This window comes from Acomys minous, assembly GCF_964271855.1.
Source record: "Acomys minous genome assembly, chromosome: 12".
Lineage (NCBI taxonomy): Eukaryota > Metazoa > Chordata > Mammalia > Rodentia > Muridae > Acomys > Acomys minous.
This window is the reverse complement of record NC_140493.1, coordinates 79,637,181-79,651,154: the sequence shown is the minus strand read 5'-3', so window position 1 is coordinate 79,651,154 and position 13,974 is coordinate 79,637,181. Positions and strand designations below refer to the sequence as shown.

Sequence of the window (13,974 nt, the reverse complement as noted above, 5' to 3'; positions counted from 1 at the left end):
CCCCCCTTACAGAATTTCTCTTGTGTAGCCTTGACTATTCTGGAACTCTCTCTGTAGACCAGGCTGGCCTTGAACTCAGAGAGATCCAGCCTGCCTTCCGCACCCCCACCCTCCAAATTCTAGGATTAAAAGCTTGTGCCACCACCGCCCAGCTAGGGATTTTTCTTGATTCATTTGAAATTGGAAGACCCACTTTAATCTGGATCTTTGAGGTAGGAAGACCCATCTTTACTCTGGGCCCACACCTTCTTCTGGGAGAAGAAAGCATTTTGCTCCTTGTGTGCTTGTCTTCCTTGGCAAGTCCATTGCCTCACTGGCATTAGAATTCCTCAGGATTTGGGCCTGTGCAGAAGGCAGCGGGGACACCAGCCTCTGCACAGCTGCTGGATGCTTGGCCTTTCTGTGGGTAGGCAGCCATTGTCGGGCTAGCTAGAGCACAGCTGTGAGCCGCTCTGATGCCATATGAGCTCTGTCCCTCTAGAACCCTGACTGCCCCAAATGGGAAGGAGGAGGACACTAGGTGATTAGGTGCCTCCACCCCCAACCCCCCCCACCCCCCCACAACCCCTCCCCCATCTGGTGTCCATCTTTGTTTTCTACTTGGCCTGCGCTCTCTCTAATTAGGTACAGAGCGCCTCTTACTACCATTGCTTCACCGCTCTTTTTCCCAAGACTGCTTATTTTTAAGAGAGGGGGTGTGCACGTGTGAGTGCAAAGGCAGCCCTTGCGGTCAGAGGCACCAGCTCCTCCGAAGCTGGCGTTGCAGGCCGCTGTGAGCCCTCTGCGGTGGGCGCTGGAAGCTAACCCTGCTGGAGCTCATGCTCTTAACTGCCGAGCCATCTCTCCATGCCCCTTGCTTGACTACTGTTCTTGTCTCCCATTCCTTCTAGCTTGTCCTGGACCAGTTGAGCATGGCACTCTTCCTAATGCTTTCTGCCTCCCTGCCCAGGCCCCGCCCCCAACAAGTCCCTTCTTTAGGGTGCTTGTGAGATGACTAAAGAGCAGTAATGCAGGTCTTGATAGCGCACAGCTTAATCCCATTGCTGTGGAGGCTGGGGCTTCTAGATCAAGGCCAGCCTGGTTTACATAGGGAGACCACGTCTCAAAACCAAACCTACCCATAGCCCACTCTTTCCAGGGTTTTCCAGCATCATGCAGCACGATGGTTGCTTAGCCATGGTGAGGTGTGTCTCGTGGCTCTATGCTTGTGACTTCCTCAGCTTCCAGTAGATGCTACAAACACTTTTTTCTGTAGAAGGAGCTGCGAATTCAGTGTTTTTTTGGATTCAGGGCAGAACTGGGAACCTCTGCCTGTGTACTTTTTGGTTTTTTTTTTTTTTAAAGGCTTTCTACAGAGGAAAAGTGAGAAAGGAAATAATTCTACTCCAGGGAAATGCATAATTGAGAAGCTGTCTGCGTGCTTGAGAAAACACTGTGTGGCCTCTATAAAGAAGAGAGGCTGCCAGGGCCATGGTTTTCTTTTCTCTCCTTGGTGTTTGTGTATGGCCCGTGGATTCAATGCTGCTCATCCTGGCCACTGGGGTAGCCAAGGCTGTGGACTTGCCATTGATTTGGTGTAGACAGCTGGGCATGGTGCTGGGCACTTCCAACCCCACCTCCATGGAACTGAAGGTAACAGGTTCCAGGCCTGCCTGGGCTATGAAAAAACAAACAAACAAACAAACAAACAAAAACACAACCCATACCATGCATGGTGGTGTACATCTTTAACCCCAGCGCAGGCAGAGGCAGGTGGATCTCTGTGAGTTCAAGGCCAGCCTGGTCTACAAAGCAATTCCAGGACAGCCAGGACTATTACACAGAGGAACCCACAACTCAGATGAAACAAAAAGAAACTGCCCCATACTCTTGCCTGCCAATAAACAAAACAGCATTTGTCATGGACTGCAGCTGGACACTGCTTCCACTTCCCTCTGCCTCCTTTCCTGGTATTTTTGTCCTTGCTAACAGCAGGACAGGGATACTGGAAGTATTGAGGATGTGTCAGGAAACCGAGTTGGAAGCGTGGGGAGAGGGTCACTTAGCTCTTTCAGCCTTTGGTCACAGGTCACAGGCTGGCTGAGCATCCGAGGCATCTGTATCCTGTGGCTAAGCCTAACTCTGAGGCGTAGCCGAGGGTGTCATTGCCTGCCTCTTGTCTACTGCCAGCATTTCTGTGTTGGTGTAACCCAATTCCTCATCTTGAACAGGTGAGAGACCGATCAGGGATGGCATCGGGCCCTGGCCCCTGTGGGTTTGAATCTGAACCCCTTTAGAAATCAGACAGGTCATAGGAGAGATGTGTGTCGGACACAGAGCCCGCTTGGCTCAAGGATTCGGCGAAGAGGCACGTGTGAGGGGTAGTGGCCACTCTTGGTTTCACTGTAGTGCTGGGCAGTGGTATTATCCACTCAAAAACAAAACAAAACAAACAAACAAAAAAAAAAACGGCAAGCCCAAATGTGATGGCTATGGCAGGAAGAATGGCAGGCAGGCGGGGTGAGTGGCCTCCCACGGAAGACCTGGTCCGCATGGATTTAGAGGAAAAAGGACATTATGATTTGCAGGGCTTCAAGACAGGGTTTCTCTGTAGCTTTGGCTCTCCTGAACTCTTTGTAGACCAGGCTGGCCTTGAACTCACAGAGATCTCCCTGCCTCTGCCTCCCTGAGTGCTGGGGTTAGTGCTGGGGTTATGGGTGTGCGCCACCGAGCCCAGCTGCAGGTTTTCTCAAGTCCAGACGGATCCCAGACAGTCCACCAAGGAAGAGCTTGTTTTATTTCCCCCCCTCTTCCTCTAAATAATTCAGGCTTCAAAGCATGTTGCAGGTGTTAATTACCACTGCTCTCCTGGGAAGGTAGGCAAGTGGGAACGCCTCCCCTATTAGTGAAGTCTGCAGCATAGACAGGTGTCAGGGCCTCCCGTAAAGAGATGCTTTAGAGCCCTCCTCCCCATTCTTAGTGTCCTGTGTTCCCAGCAGTGCGAGAAAGCTGGGACCACACGCGTGATAGGGGAATCTTTTATGGGAGGTAACGGTGGAGATGTGATGAGAATTAGGAAGAAATTGCGGTGAAATCCGTTGCTCTTAAGATTTTTCAAAAGTGAGAATGTTAATGCCTTTGATTGAATTCATTTGCTTTGCCTTTTAACACACACACACACACACACACACACACACCACACACACACACACACACACACACACCACACTCTGGGCATCTTGTCTGGGCAAAGTGTTGTAAAGGGCACCCCTTCGCAAGCTGGCTACCTTCCTCCGGCCTTTGCTAAATGGGAAGCTGGTCTTCCGTATCTCACACTTATTCCCGCAGAGGCTGCTGGGTAGTTTGCTCCTCTGTAGGTGGCAGCTTCAAGTGCTGGCATACTCCTGGTATCTGAAAATGGGCAAGATACAAACAGGACTGTTGGATGTGGCGGAGAGCTGCTGCCATCAGAGGTCTTCTCTCTGGGCCTGAGTGTAGCCCGTCTTCAGTCCTGGTCTTTGTCCAGGTTTGGTGATACCAGTTTGGCTGGGCGCCTGTGTAATTCTTGAAAATACTGTGCTAACACTGAATCTCCAGCTACCTGTCAACGCATTCAAGACTCGAGTGGGCACACTGTGAGGGACTAGAGAAGACAACCGCTTATCTGGCCAGTGTCTGTTGCCCCCTCTCAGGGACGCTCTTGCGCACGTCTCGTAGGAGGCATGGCTCCGTCTGCTGATGGTTTCCCCCCTCCTTTGCTACAGGCTGTTGAGAACCAGTTCGAGACCTCTGCTAGAGAGTCCTTCCTCTGACGAAGTCACCAGTGTGTGGAACCTGCCGCACACCCACCCCTGCCAAACCACGGCCTTTACCTGCGTCTTTCGGTGTTTCCCGTGCGACCCATCCTGTGGGAGTGCCTCGTGGGCTGCCCCAGAGTTCACCCCACGCTCAGCAGCACCAATGGTGAAGATGACAAGATCGAAGACTTTTCAGGCATACCTGCCCTCCTGCCACCGCACCTACAGCTGTATTCACTGCAGGGCTCACTTGGCCAATCACGACGAACTCATTTCCAAGGTACTTTGTTTCCCCAGAAAGCCTCTCTTGCCTACCATGAGGTCTGTTCTTGGGGTCACAGACTTACAAGCGCTCTCAAACAGTCTGGGATATTTGCATGCTGTCTTTATTAAGGGGGAGGGCTGACCCACATGGGCTGTCCACTCAACTTGAGAATTAACCCAGGATTTCGGGGACAGAATAGTGGTCCAGTGGGTTATTATGGGTGTTAAATGTCAACTGTGTTGGAGGCTTTGGGGGGTCTGGCAGCTCACAGGCCAGACAAGGCAGGAATAAAGGAACAGTTAGAGCCTCATGTTTTCTTCCTTGGTTTATCTTGGTCAAGGAAAAATACTGTCTGCTTGGAAGTGAATTCTAAGAGAGGTGAAGAAGAGAGAGTCTTGTAGATGGTGATGTTTGGTATCTGTATGTTGGCCTTTGTATGTTTGGCAAGAACTCGACCACAGAGCCACACTCCAATCCCATTGTAGCAGCTTCATTAGCTGAGATGGGCGAGCCCCTGGCAAGCCCCAAGGAAAGTTGCTAGGCTGTAGCCCTGTGAAAACTTGTCCCTTGGAGAGAAACAAAAGCGGCCTGATGAAGAAGTTGAGCCTCCAGCCTGTAGGGACCTTTCTACGTGAAGTAATACAGGGTGACATTTGATCGTAGCTGATGCACAAGACCCTGTTTTTTTCCAGAGGCGCCTTGAGAGCTGCTTCTGAAGTTTTGAGGCTGGGGGTTACCAATAAGTAAACCCAGGATTCTCAGTTGTGTAGTGCAGGAACCAGATGCTTGGGGTAGCATTCTCAAGGGAGCTATCTCCCTCCTGGCCCTAGATTCCCAAGGGAGGAGAAACAGGTTTTACTAGGGCTAGGTGACAAAGAGAAAAAGATCGTGGGAGAGTTTCCCCCTAGTAGCTTCTTTCCTTCAAAGCTAGCCTTCATACAATCAGAGGACAGACACTTTATGCAGACCCAGACTTAAAAAAAAAAAAATTAGCGATTCGGAACTATTTATAAGACCTGCTGGCAAAGGCGTGCTTGCCTTTTTTTGCCTTGGGTTTAGTTGTCTCAGCCCAAGAGGGCTGACAGCTCTAGCCAGCAGTTACAGAACATTCCTCCTCAGCTGGCTGCCTTAACTGGCCCGCGAAGGCCGCCCAGACCACCAGGCCTGCGGTCATAGATGCTGACCCGAGTCCTAGCGCGGTGTCGGTGCTGGGTCCAGTTCATCGTCCTGGCTGAGCTTTCATCTCGTCCCATTCTCTCCCCTGCATTCCTCAACTTTATGTTGTTGACACTTAGAACAGCCTTTAGTTTCCCTCTATAGCAGATAAGTCATCTTGTTGCCGATCTCCTTTTGAGTTTTGGGGGTAAACCCTTGGCTGGAAATTTGGATGTGGGGGGTCATGGCAACAGGATAACCAGCCAGTCGCCTGGCATGGAACGTGAGCCCACAGACTTGTATTTGAGTTGGCGCTGTCTCCCTTCCACAACCGTGTGTGTGTGTGTGTGTGTGTGTGTGTGTGTGTGTGTGTGTGTGTACATTTCCCAAAATAAGTGTTTCTATCTCGGGAGGAATCCAGGCCACCATTTTAACACAAGAAGTATTGTGGTGCAAGAAGTCAAGGCGCCATTTTTCTATGTACTAAAATCAGCTACCTGACACTAAAGGCAAACAAACAAACAAAAACCACAACAGCTATTCCACTAACACTGTGGCTCTAAGGTGAGTAGATAGTCACATGTTATGACCTCGAGGAAGCTGAGACTCCTCAAGGAGGGTCAGCAGAGGGATTACTGTCTGCAGGCCTTCGCTAAGAACGTCTCAGTGAGGTGGGTCTTTGAGCTGGGCCTGAAAAGGTGGGGGAAAGTTGGACACGTAGTGATTGATGATGGTAATGGCTTCCGAGCTTGAATCTGCCGGGTTTAGTCAGGTGTTCAGGGCCTTCGGTAGATGGTCTCCCACTAGACACTAAGCAGTGGTCCTGGGCATGCTTATAAGGGGCATCCCGAGCCTCTGCAAAGGCACAGCCCCCTTCACCTCCTCCCATGAACCCATCTGTTTCCTTCTGTGTGTCCTCTGACGTTGTCCCCTGATCAGAATTTGACTCGTGGCAAAACCTCAGGAAACGATCAAATAAATGGACAGATGGAGATGAGGAACAAGTTTAAAAAAAAAAGGAAAAAAAAAAAGCTTCCTTGGCCTCGTGTCCTCTGTCCTACCCCTTCTGGGGCAGGAAGGCTCACGGGTCTAATCCAGAGGCAGCACAGGCTTTGATTTCATTGGCTGCGGCCAGTGCACAGATGGGGTACATTAGAGCTGGGTGATTTAAAGAGTTGGGTGAGATGCCTGAGTGGGGAAAGAGTGAAGGGACTGCACTTGGCATTGTACAAAGATTCCTTTATTCCCCACCACAGCCACCCCCAGCATTAAATAATCTATACATTCTTATGCACTGCCGCTTAATGGAAAGACCATTGCCCCGGCCCCCTCCTTGGAAAAATGGGCCTTTCTTCTCATGGCCGCCCTTCTGTTTAGGAAAGTTCAAGGGGAGAATGTCCCTCCTGTTCTCCCCTCTCCACGCAATCTCCTGTGTGGTTTCAGAGTCTGCCCAGGAGGACTTGAGAGCTGGGCAGCAGATAGCTGCAGTGGTGCAATTAAATGAGCCTTTGTGTTTGTGCTTGTAATAGGGTCTTTAGTCAGAGAGATGGATGTTTGTTTGGGGGGGGAGCGGGAAGGGAGGGGAGAGCAAAAAAAAAAAATGTCTGCTTTTATTATGGAGAAAGAAACACAAAGGTCCAGAGGACCGAGGCAACTTCAGGCTCCCTGTCAGCATGGCTTAAGCCATCAGGGAAATGCAGCATTGTAAAGTTTTAAACAGTTTGAACGTGTTGGTTCTGGTGGTGGAAAGCTCTGTGCTGGGCCTGCGTCCTTCTCAGCTCACTTTACATACCCAGGGGCTAAGTTGCCAGCAACCAGCTGTCCAACCTCCAAGTCTGGTTTCTTACTCATAAACTGGGCAAGATGATATTCGCTGTGTTACTGGTGTCTGAGGCCTGTGAGAGCTGGGGTAACAATGGGCTGTCAGCAGACTGCCTCCTGAACAAACAAGTTTACTTCTCATACTTCTGGAGGCCAGAAAACCCCAGATTTGGAAATTTGGCAAACTCGGTGTCTCGGAGGTTTACTTTCCAGTTCACACATGGCTTCTTGTTACTGTGTGGGTTTACGTGTGGGAGGGGCAAAGGATCTCCCTCAGGCCTATTCGTTTATTTATTTTGTGTATGTGCTTTGAGACAGGCTTGCCGAGTTACCTCCCAGGTATACAGGGCATGTGCCTCTGTGCTTGTCTCATTCTGGCCCCTTTAAACTGATAATAATCTCACTTATGAGAGCTCTGCCCTCGTGGCTTTATAACTTCCTAAGGGCCACACGTCTCAATACACCTATTTCAATACGATCGAGGGCTGGGTAGGCATTCAGACCATATCAAGTGGCAGGTAGGTAGCACTTAGTGTGTGCCTCCGTGCGCTGTCTCCATAGCGAAGCATACCTCACAGGGAAGGGAGTAAGCCTTACCTCACTGGGTTGCCACACAACTCAGACAAGATCAGGATAGTTTATAAATGACAAAGCTCTCTGCAATAGGAACTTGTTCCGCTTCTTCCCTTTGGCCTTATCATCCGAAATGGTTGGAGGGATGGTTCTGCTTAGTTAGTAGCCAGGAGTTTTCCGTTAAGGTCTGGTGCCCAGGCACTGGGTGTACGGAAAGCACAGTTGATGGCCCAGGGTGTCTATAGGAAGCGACACAGCCTTTGCACTGTGGGGAAGGGGAGGGAATGTGCTGAGAGGTGCCCTGCAATCTCTTGCTTAGAGGGTGCTGTGGCCCCACATGCTGGGGTGTTTGCCTGCAGAGGTATTTTGAGTTGGCACGAAGAATTGCTCTCACCATTGTTTCTTAGCGTTGCCAGCCCCAGCCAGCACAGAAACACACTTTGGTTATAAAATAATAATGGCTCCCACTGGATCAGTGAGTCTTCCTGCCTCAACCTCCCAAGTAGCCAAGACATAGGCCTCCTGTAGCACCAGGTCCAGCTCCACAAAGCGGTTTGTGTGGGAGCCTTCCCTCAGCTGTCTTCCTGCCAACCCTGAGTAGCAGGGCGTTTGGGAACTTGTGACTTCATCCCAAGACCTGATCCTTATCGGAAGGGCAAGGTGGGAGGCTGGCGGGTGGGGGTCCAGGGCAGGTGGAAGGAAGACATGTTTTGCTCATCACCCAACCTACTTGTTGGTGTTTGGTCAGATCTGTAGGTCTGATTGTTTCCTGGAGACAGAGGTATTCCAGAACCACAGACCAGCTGGTCTTGGTGAGGAAACAGGTCAGGGTGAGGCAGTAACCAGCCTTAGGTCACACTGCCCCTGAGCCAGGGGTCTCTGTCTCCAGTTTGGGCCATGTGTGAGGAGCCCATGTGGGAGAGTTATGAGCTGACTTGCCTTTGTGCTTCTGTCAGCCCTCCTGAGGTGCAGCTAGCGCCTTGTGGCGTTCCTCAGGCTGGCTGGGGTGGCATTTGGACTCTTCCTGCCGAGAGAGTAGATGTGGCATTGCTTTGAGAAGAGAGGCAGGAGGGCAGGGTGTGCTGAGGCTGTAGTTCTGTAGTGGCTGCTAAGGGGCCAGCCCGCCCTCAGTTTCCCACTTGTGTCTCTGAGCCCTCGTGTTTGACAGCTGTGGCTCCCAGCAAGGCTTAAAGGTTGCAGACACAGTGGGGTGCCGGCAAGGCACTACAGAGCCCTGTCCCTTCCTGCTGACTGTCCTGTCAAAGCAGAACTTCGTTTCTCCTAGTGTCTACTGCCCACCGTCTTGTGCTTTTAATAAATACTCTAAAGCAATGGCTCTCAGCCTTCCTCATGCTGTGACCCTTTAATACAGTTCCTCATGGTGTGGTGACCCCCAACCATAAAACAGTTTCCTTGCTACTTCATAACTGTAGTTATGTAATGCAAATATCTGGTTGAGAGATTGAGAACCACTGCTCTAAAGTATTAAGGTCCTGAGCAGAGATGTATCTCATCAGTTGGCAGAATTTATTTATTTATTATTTTTAAATTATTATTATTGTTGTTATTATTATTATTATTATTGGTTTTTTGAGACAGGGTTTCTCTGTGTAGCCTTGGCTGTCCTGGACTCGCTTTGTAGACCAGGCTGGCCTTGAACTTACAGCGATCCACCTGCCTCTGCCTCCTGAGTGCTGGGATTAAAGGCACGCACCACCATGCCCAGTTGGCAGAATTTTTAAGCTAGCATGTAGGAAGCCCTGTATTAGATCCCCAGAACCACAAAAAACATGGCGGTCTGCCTGTAATTCCATCACTAAGGAGATGAAGACAGAAGGACTGGAAAGCTTAAAAGTCATCCTTGGCTACCTAGCAAGTTTGTGGCCAACTTGAGTTGCACGAAAGTCATGTGATGAATATGTGCGCGTACGAAATGCCCACATTTCCTTTTCTTTAGGTAAACCTGAAAGGCGAGTAGACACTGGGTTGCTACTTAGGGCACCGTGTGCTTTTCCACAGAGTGTAGTAAAATTCAAGGAACATGTCCGCCTAACAGGGCTCCCACTGACTAGTCCTGTAGCATCTCTAGCTTGCAAATGATGTTGAATGTGTGTGTGTGTGTGTGTGGTGTGTGTGTGTTTGCCTGAATGTATGTGTACTACGTGTGGATCCCCTATAACTGGAGTTATTTATGGTCCTGAACCACCCTGTGGATGCTGGGAACTGAATTCTTGTCCTTTGCAAGACCAGCAAGCACTCTTAACTGCTGAGCCATCTCTCCAGCTCCTTGCAAAGTTTCCCCCCCAATCCAATGGATGTGTGCTGTATTTTTCTTTTAAACAAAATATTGAAATGAAATTAGTATTTCTGTTGACAATGGGGAGAAAACAGGATTGACGTTAAATGTGTAACTACCCAGTTCATAAAGGTTTTTAAGATTCCTGGGCTCCGATTCTATCCCTGTAACTAAAGGGCTCATAACAGGAGGTTGAATCATTCCTGTGTGACCTAGTAATAGGTTTGTTTCTTTTTCTTTTTTAAGCGCTCTCTCTCTCTCTCTCTCTCTCTCTCTGTGTGTGTGTGTGTGTGTGTGTGTGTGTGTGTCTGCCTGTAAGTGTGTTTGTGCCTACGTGCCTGTGCTTCCGTGTGGAGGCCAGAGGTCAGTTTTCAGCGTTCTTCCTCTCAGCTGCTGTCCGTCTTGTCTCTGATTGGCCTAGACCTCTCCGATCAGGCTTTCCTGAGCAACTGACTGGAATCTCCCGGCCTCTGCCTCCCAGTTGGAATTACGAGTGCTCACCACCTCACCTGAATTTTTTTTCCCACACCCAGCTTTTTACGTGGCTTGTGGGGTTCAAACCTGGGTCTCTCTTGCCTGTGAAGCAAGCCCTATATCTCCCCAGCCTGAATGCCTTAAAGGTGTGTGTGTGTGTGTGTGTGTGTGTGTGTGTGTGTGTGTGTGTGTGTAAAAGAAGTCTGAGCTGAAAGATCTTTGAACCTTGGTTGGATTACAGCCCCTGGGAACCTGAAAACAGTGCACCATATAGCCTCTTCAGGGTGAGGTGAACCGCAGACGAGGCTGCTCTTGTGATGACAGGGGCGTTCTCTCTGCCTGGCTCTGCAGCAGAGAGGAGATTCCTCTCTTCTATGATTTCATCAAGGAGACAATAGGCTCATCCCTTGGAAAGTTTGTATCTGACCTGAAGTTTCTCCCGAGACAGTCACCACCAGTATGATGACATGTGTGTCCCGTTAGCCTGGGTGTTAACCTAAGGGGATGTCATGATGTCATTTCTCTGTGTAGCCCTGGCTGTCCTGGATTCATTTTGTAGACCAGGATGGCCTCAAACTCATAGCGATCTGCCTGCTGGGATCAAATGCATACGCTACTATGCCCGGTGGTAGATTTTTCTATTAGTAAAATATGACTTTAGCACCATGTGGCAGGTTTTCACTAGGGAGTTTCAATCTAGGGTCTGTGGACTGACTAAAGGAATCACACACACAGGTGTATTTCTAAGGAAGATGGCTTCCATCAGGTATTGGAAGTTGTTGACCGGTCGAGTAAGAAACCAGCTGATCCCCTGTCTGTATAGAAAGTAGGTCTGGGTGTCCTTGAAACAAGTACCTGTGAACCAAGTGTGGTGACACGTGCCTGGCAACCCCAGCACTTGGGAAACTGAGGCAGGAGAACATCACCCCCTGTGTTTGGAAGCCTATAGAAATGGATGGGAGGGGCAGGCTGATCAAAGGCCGTACGAGAAGCCTGCAGGGAGAAGCCATTTTTGGGGCTTAGTAAGTGTGTTAAAGGAGTGGGTTGAAGCCAGGTTGTTGGAAGTTGAAGCTTCATCCTGTTGGGAGTTTGGTGTTTCTGCAGACTGGGTAACCCCTGGCTGTGGCCAGCCTGAGGTGTGTGTTGCTGTGGTGTGGAAGGCTAGCCCTCTGGTGAGGGAGGGGCTGAAGTGGCAACTTGCTTATGTCCACCGCTCTGCTGCTGTGGTCCGAATGTTCTGGAAACTGCATGGTAATCCAGCACCCCACGGTGGACTGCTGCTCGGCAGAGACTATACACACAGTCAGCAGTAGAAGCCTCACACCCTTTCACTTTTAGGCGTGGACAAGGGGAATCAGTGCTGTTTCTCACTCTCTATAGGAGAGTCAAACTGGCCCCTTAGTCATGGGCGCTCCCTGGGAAAGGGAATGACCTGGCACATGTCACGTCACTCACTGGTCTGTTATCAAGGGCGCTCCAGGGACCGGGACTGAGGATAACCTGTGTCTCCCTGCAGACTGCAGGGGACAGAACACAACCTGCTCAAATGGGATCCTCTTTCTGTGTAAGCACACTTTAAATACCAAAAAGAGATGTTGACTTGACCAAGTGGAGCATGTCCTACAAGCCTGCTCTGTGGGCTACAGATACATGGGTACCCCAAGAGGGTCACACACACAGGGTCACACACACACACACACACACACACACACACACACACACACACTGGCCTAGAACTCCCTTTAGTGTACACCTCAGACTTGAAGATACTCTGCCTCAGCCTCCTGCTAAGACTTCAGGTCGGCACCACCACTGTTGGCCAGCAGCTTCTCAGGAGTGTTTGTTCACGCTGGAGAACAAGACTTAGCTCTGCGACTGCTCTAGCCCGGGCTTTTGCTGTGGCCTCTGGAAAGACAAAACTGCCCCGCTGCTAGTTTGGCTGCTAGGTTTTGGGAGCTTGACCAGAGTCCACTGTTCTTGTACAGTTCAATGATATTTCATATCTTTTATCACCACCACCACCCCCGCGCCCCCTGCCTATATGTATGTGTCAGTGTGGGCCGGGGATCCTGTGCCTTAGCCTGCCTGGTGGTGGGATTATAGGAGTGGAACCCCGGCCCCCGAGCCTGAACAATACTTATTTTACCACTTGATCCAGGTGCTAGGGAGGAGGAGATGAAACTGACAGGATTCCTGCAGCGAGAGCCAGTGATGTTAGTAGGTGGGATGCGGGAGAGCAAGGCTCATCACAGACTGTAGCAGAATGTTTCTAATGAGACTGGTTGTGTGTCCAACTGTTTCAGATATGTTTCTCCTCCCCACAGTTTACAACAGCCCTTCTAGGTAGGCATTAAGTGGCATGCCCGAGGCCAAGGTTACAGAGAAGCCAAATAGGCCACCCTGGATCCGCCCACTTCTTTTCACCGAAGCCTGTGCGGCCTGGGCAGCTCCTTTTGGCGTTGGCTGACCAATGGCGGAGTACAAGTGCTGGTGGCGGATACCGCCCTCTGTTCGCGACACCATAGCCCATGCTGGGGCACCTTCCTTGTTTCTTCACTTAATTTCCACACACTGGAGGGGTGGGGTTGAGCCCTGGAATGAAACCCAGGCCCTCAGCCGCGCTAAGCAGCCACCTTGCTGCTACTTTAGATCTCTGCTCATTCTCAGCTGAGGTTGTTTCATAGGAACTCTGCCTGGCCGTAAGAGCCCGTCCCTCCCTCCGTGCTTTGTGCCTGCTTTTAATTGCTGCAGAACTGCACGGTGTTTTAACCCCCAGCCCCATCCCACTCAGAGTCTCACTGTGTAGCCCAGGCTGTGCTGGATCCTCCTGTCTTAGTCTCTTAAGTTCTGGGCTAATGGGCCCACACCCCCTGCCAAGGCACTTTCTTTCTTTCTTTCTTTCTTTTTTTTTTTTTTCTTTTTTTAAACTTTATTTTTAATCTTTTTTTTTTTTTTTTTTTTTTTTGGCTTTTTGAGACAGGGTCTCTCTGTACTCTTGGCTGTCCTGGACTGGCTTTGTAGACCAGGCTGGCCTCGAGCTCACAGCGATCCACCTGCCTCTGCCTCTCAAGTGCTGGGATTAAAGGCCCGAACCACCACCGCCCAGCTATTTGCCTCGTTTTCTAATGAGGCTCTAAGTGCCTTTAGACCTTTTGAACCCAGTGCCTTTGAACCTGAACCTTTTCGGTTTATGAATTAGGAAACCACGACCCAGAGAGAAGAGTGGCTTTTTACTTTACTCCCTTGTACATAACAGGTGCTTGTAAGTGCTGGCTCCAGCCCCAGTGACATGAAGGTGTCAAGCCTGTGGTCTTCCAGGGACGGCTCTACTCGGGCTCTTTCCCCACCCCCCACATATATCTAAATAAGTGCAGGAAGCTTAGACTGTCTAAGGTTCCTTCAACCCCCCACCCTCCCACCCCACTTTCTGAATATAAGTTGTAGCAGAAGCAGATCCAAGGCTGCCAGCCCCTCAGTGTTCAGTGTTCACCTGGTAGCGTGCAAATAAGTGACTTTGGTGTAAGCGACAAAATAAGAGTGAAATAACAGGAGATCATGTGGTTGGGATTATTTTTAAGGGAAATTCAATGACATCATCGGTGGAAGTTAGTGTG

At 50.1% G+C, this 13,974-nt stretch overlaps 1 protein-coding gene across 1 annotated transcript in view; it reads left to right on the top strand.

Moving 5' to 3' along the window:
* Positions 1-13,974, top strand: part of YPEL2 (yippee like 2) — a 58,613-nt gene that overhangs the window by 19,423 nt on the left and 25,216 nt on the right. The window contains exon 2 of the mRNA XM_084803305.1: positions 3,744-4,056. Within this exon, the coding sequence (XP_084659431.1) occupies positions 3,744-4,056 (313 nt within the window). The remainder of the gene's footprint in view (positions 1-3,743; positions 4,057-13,974) is intronic.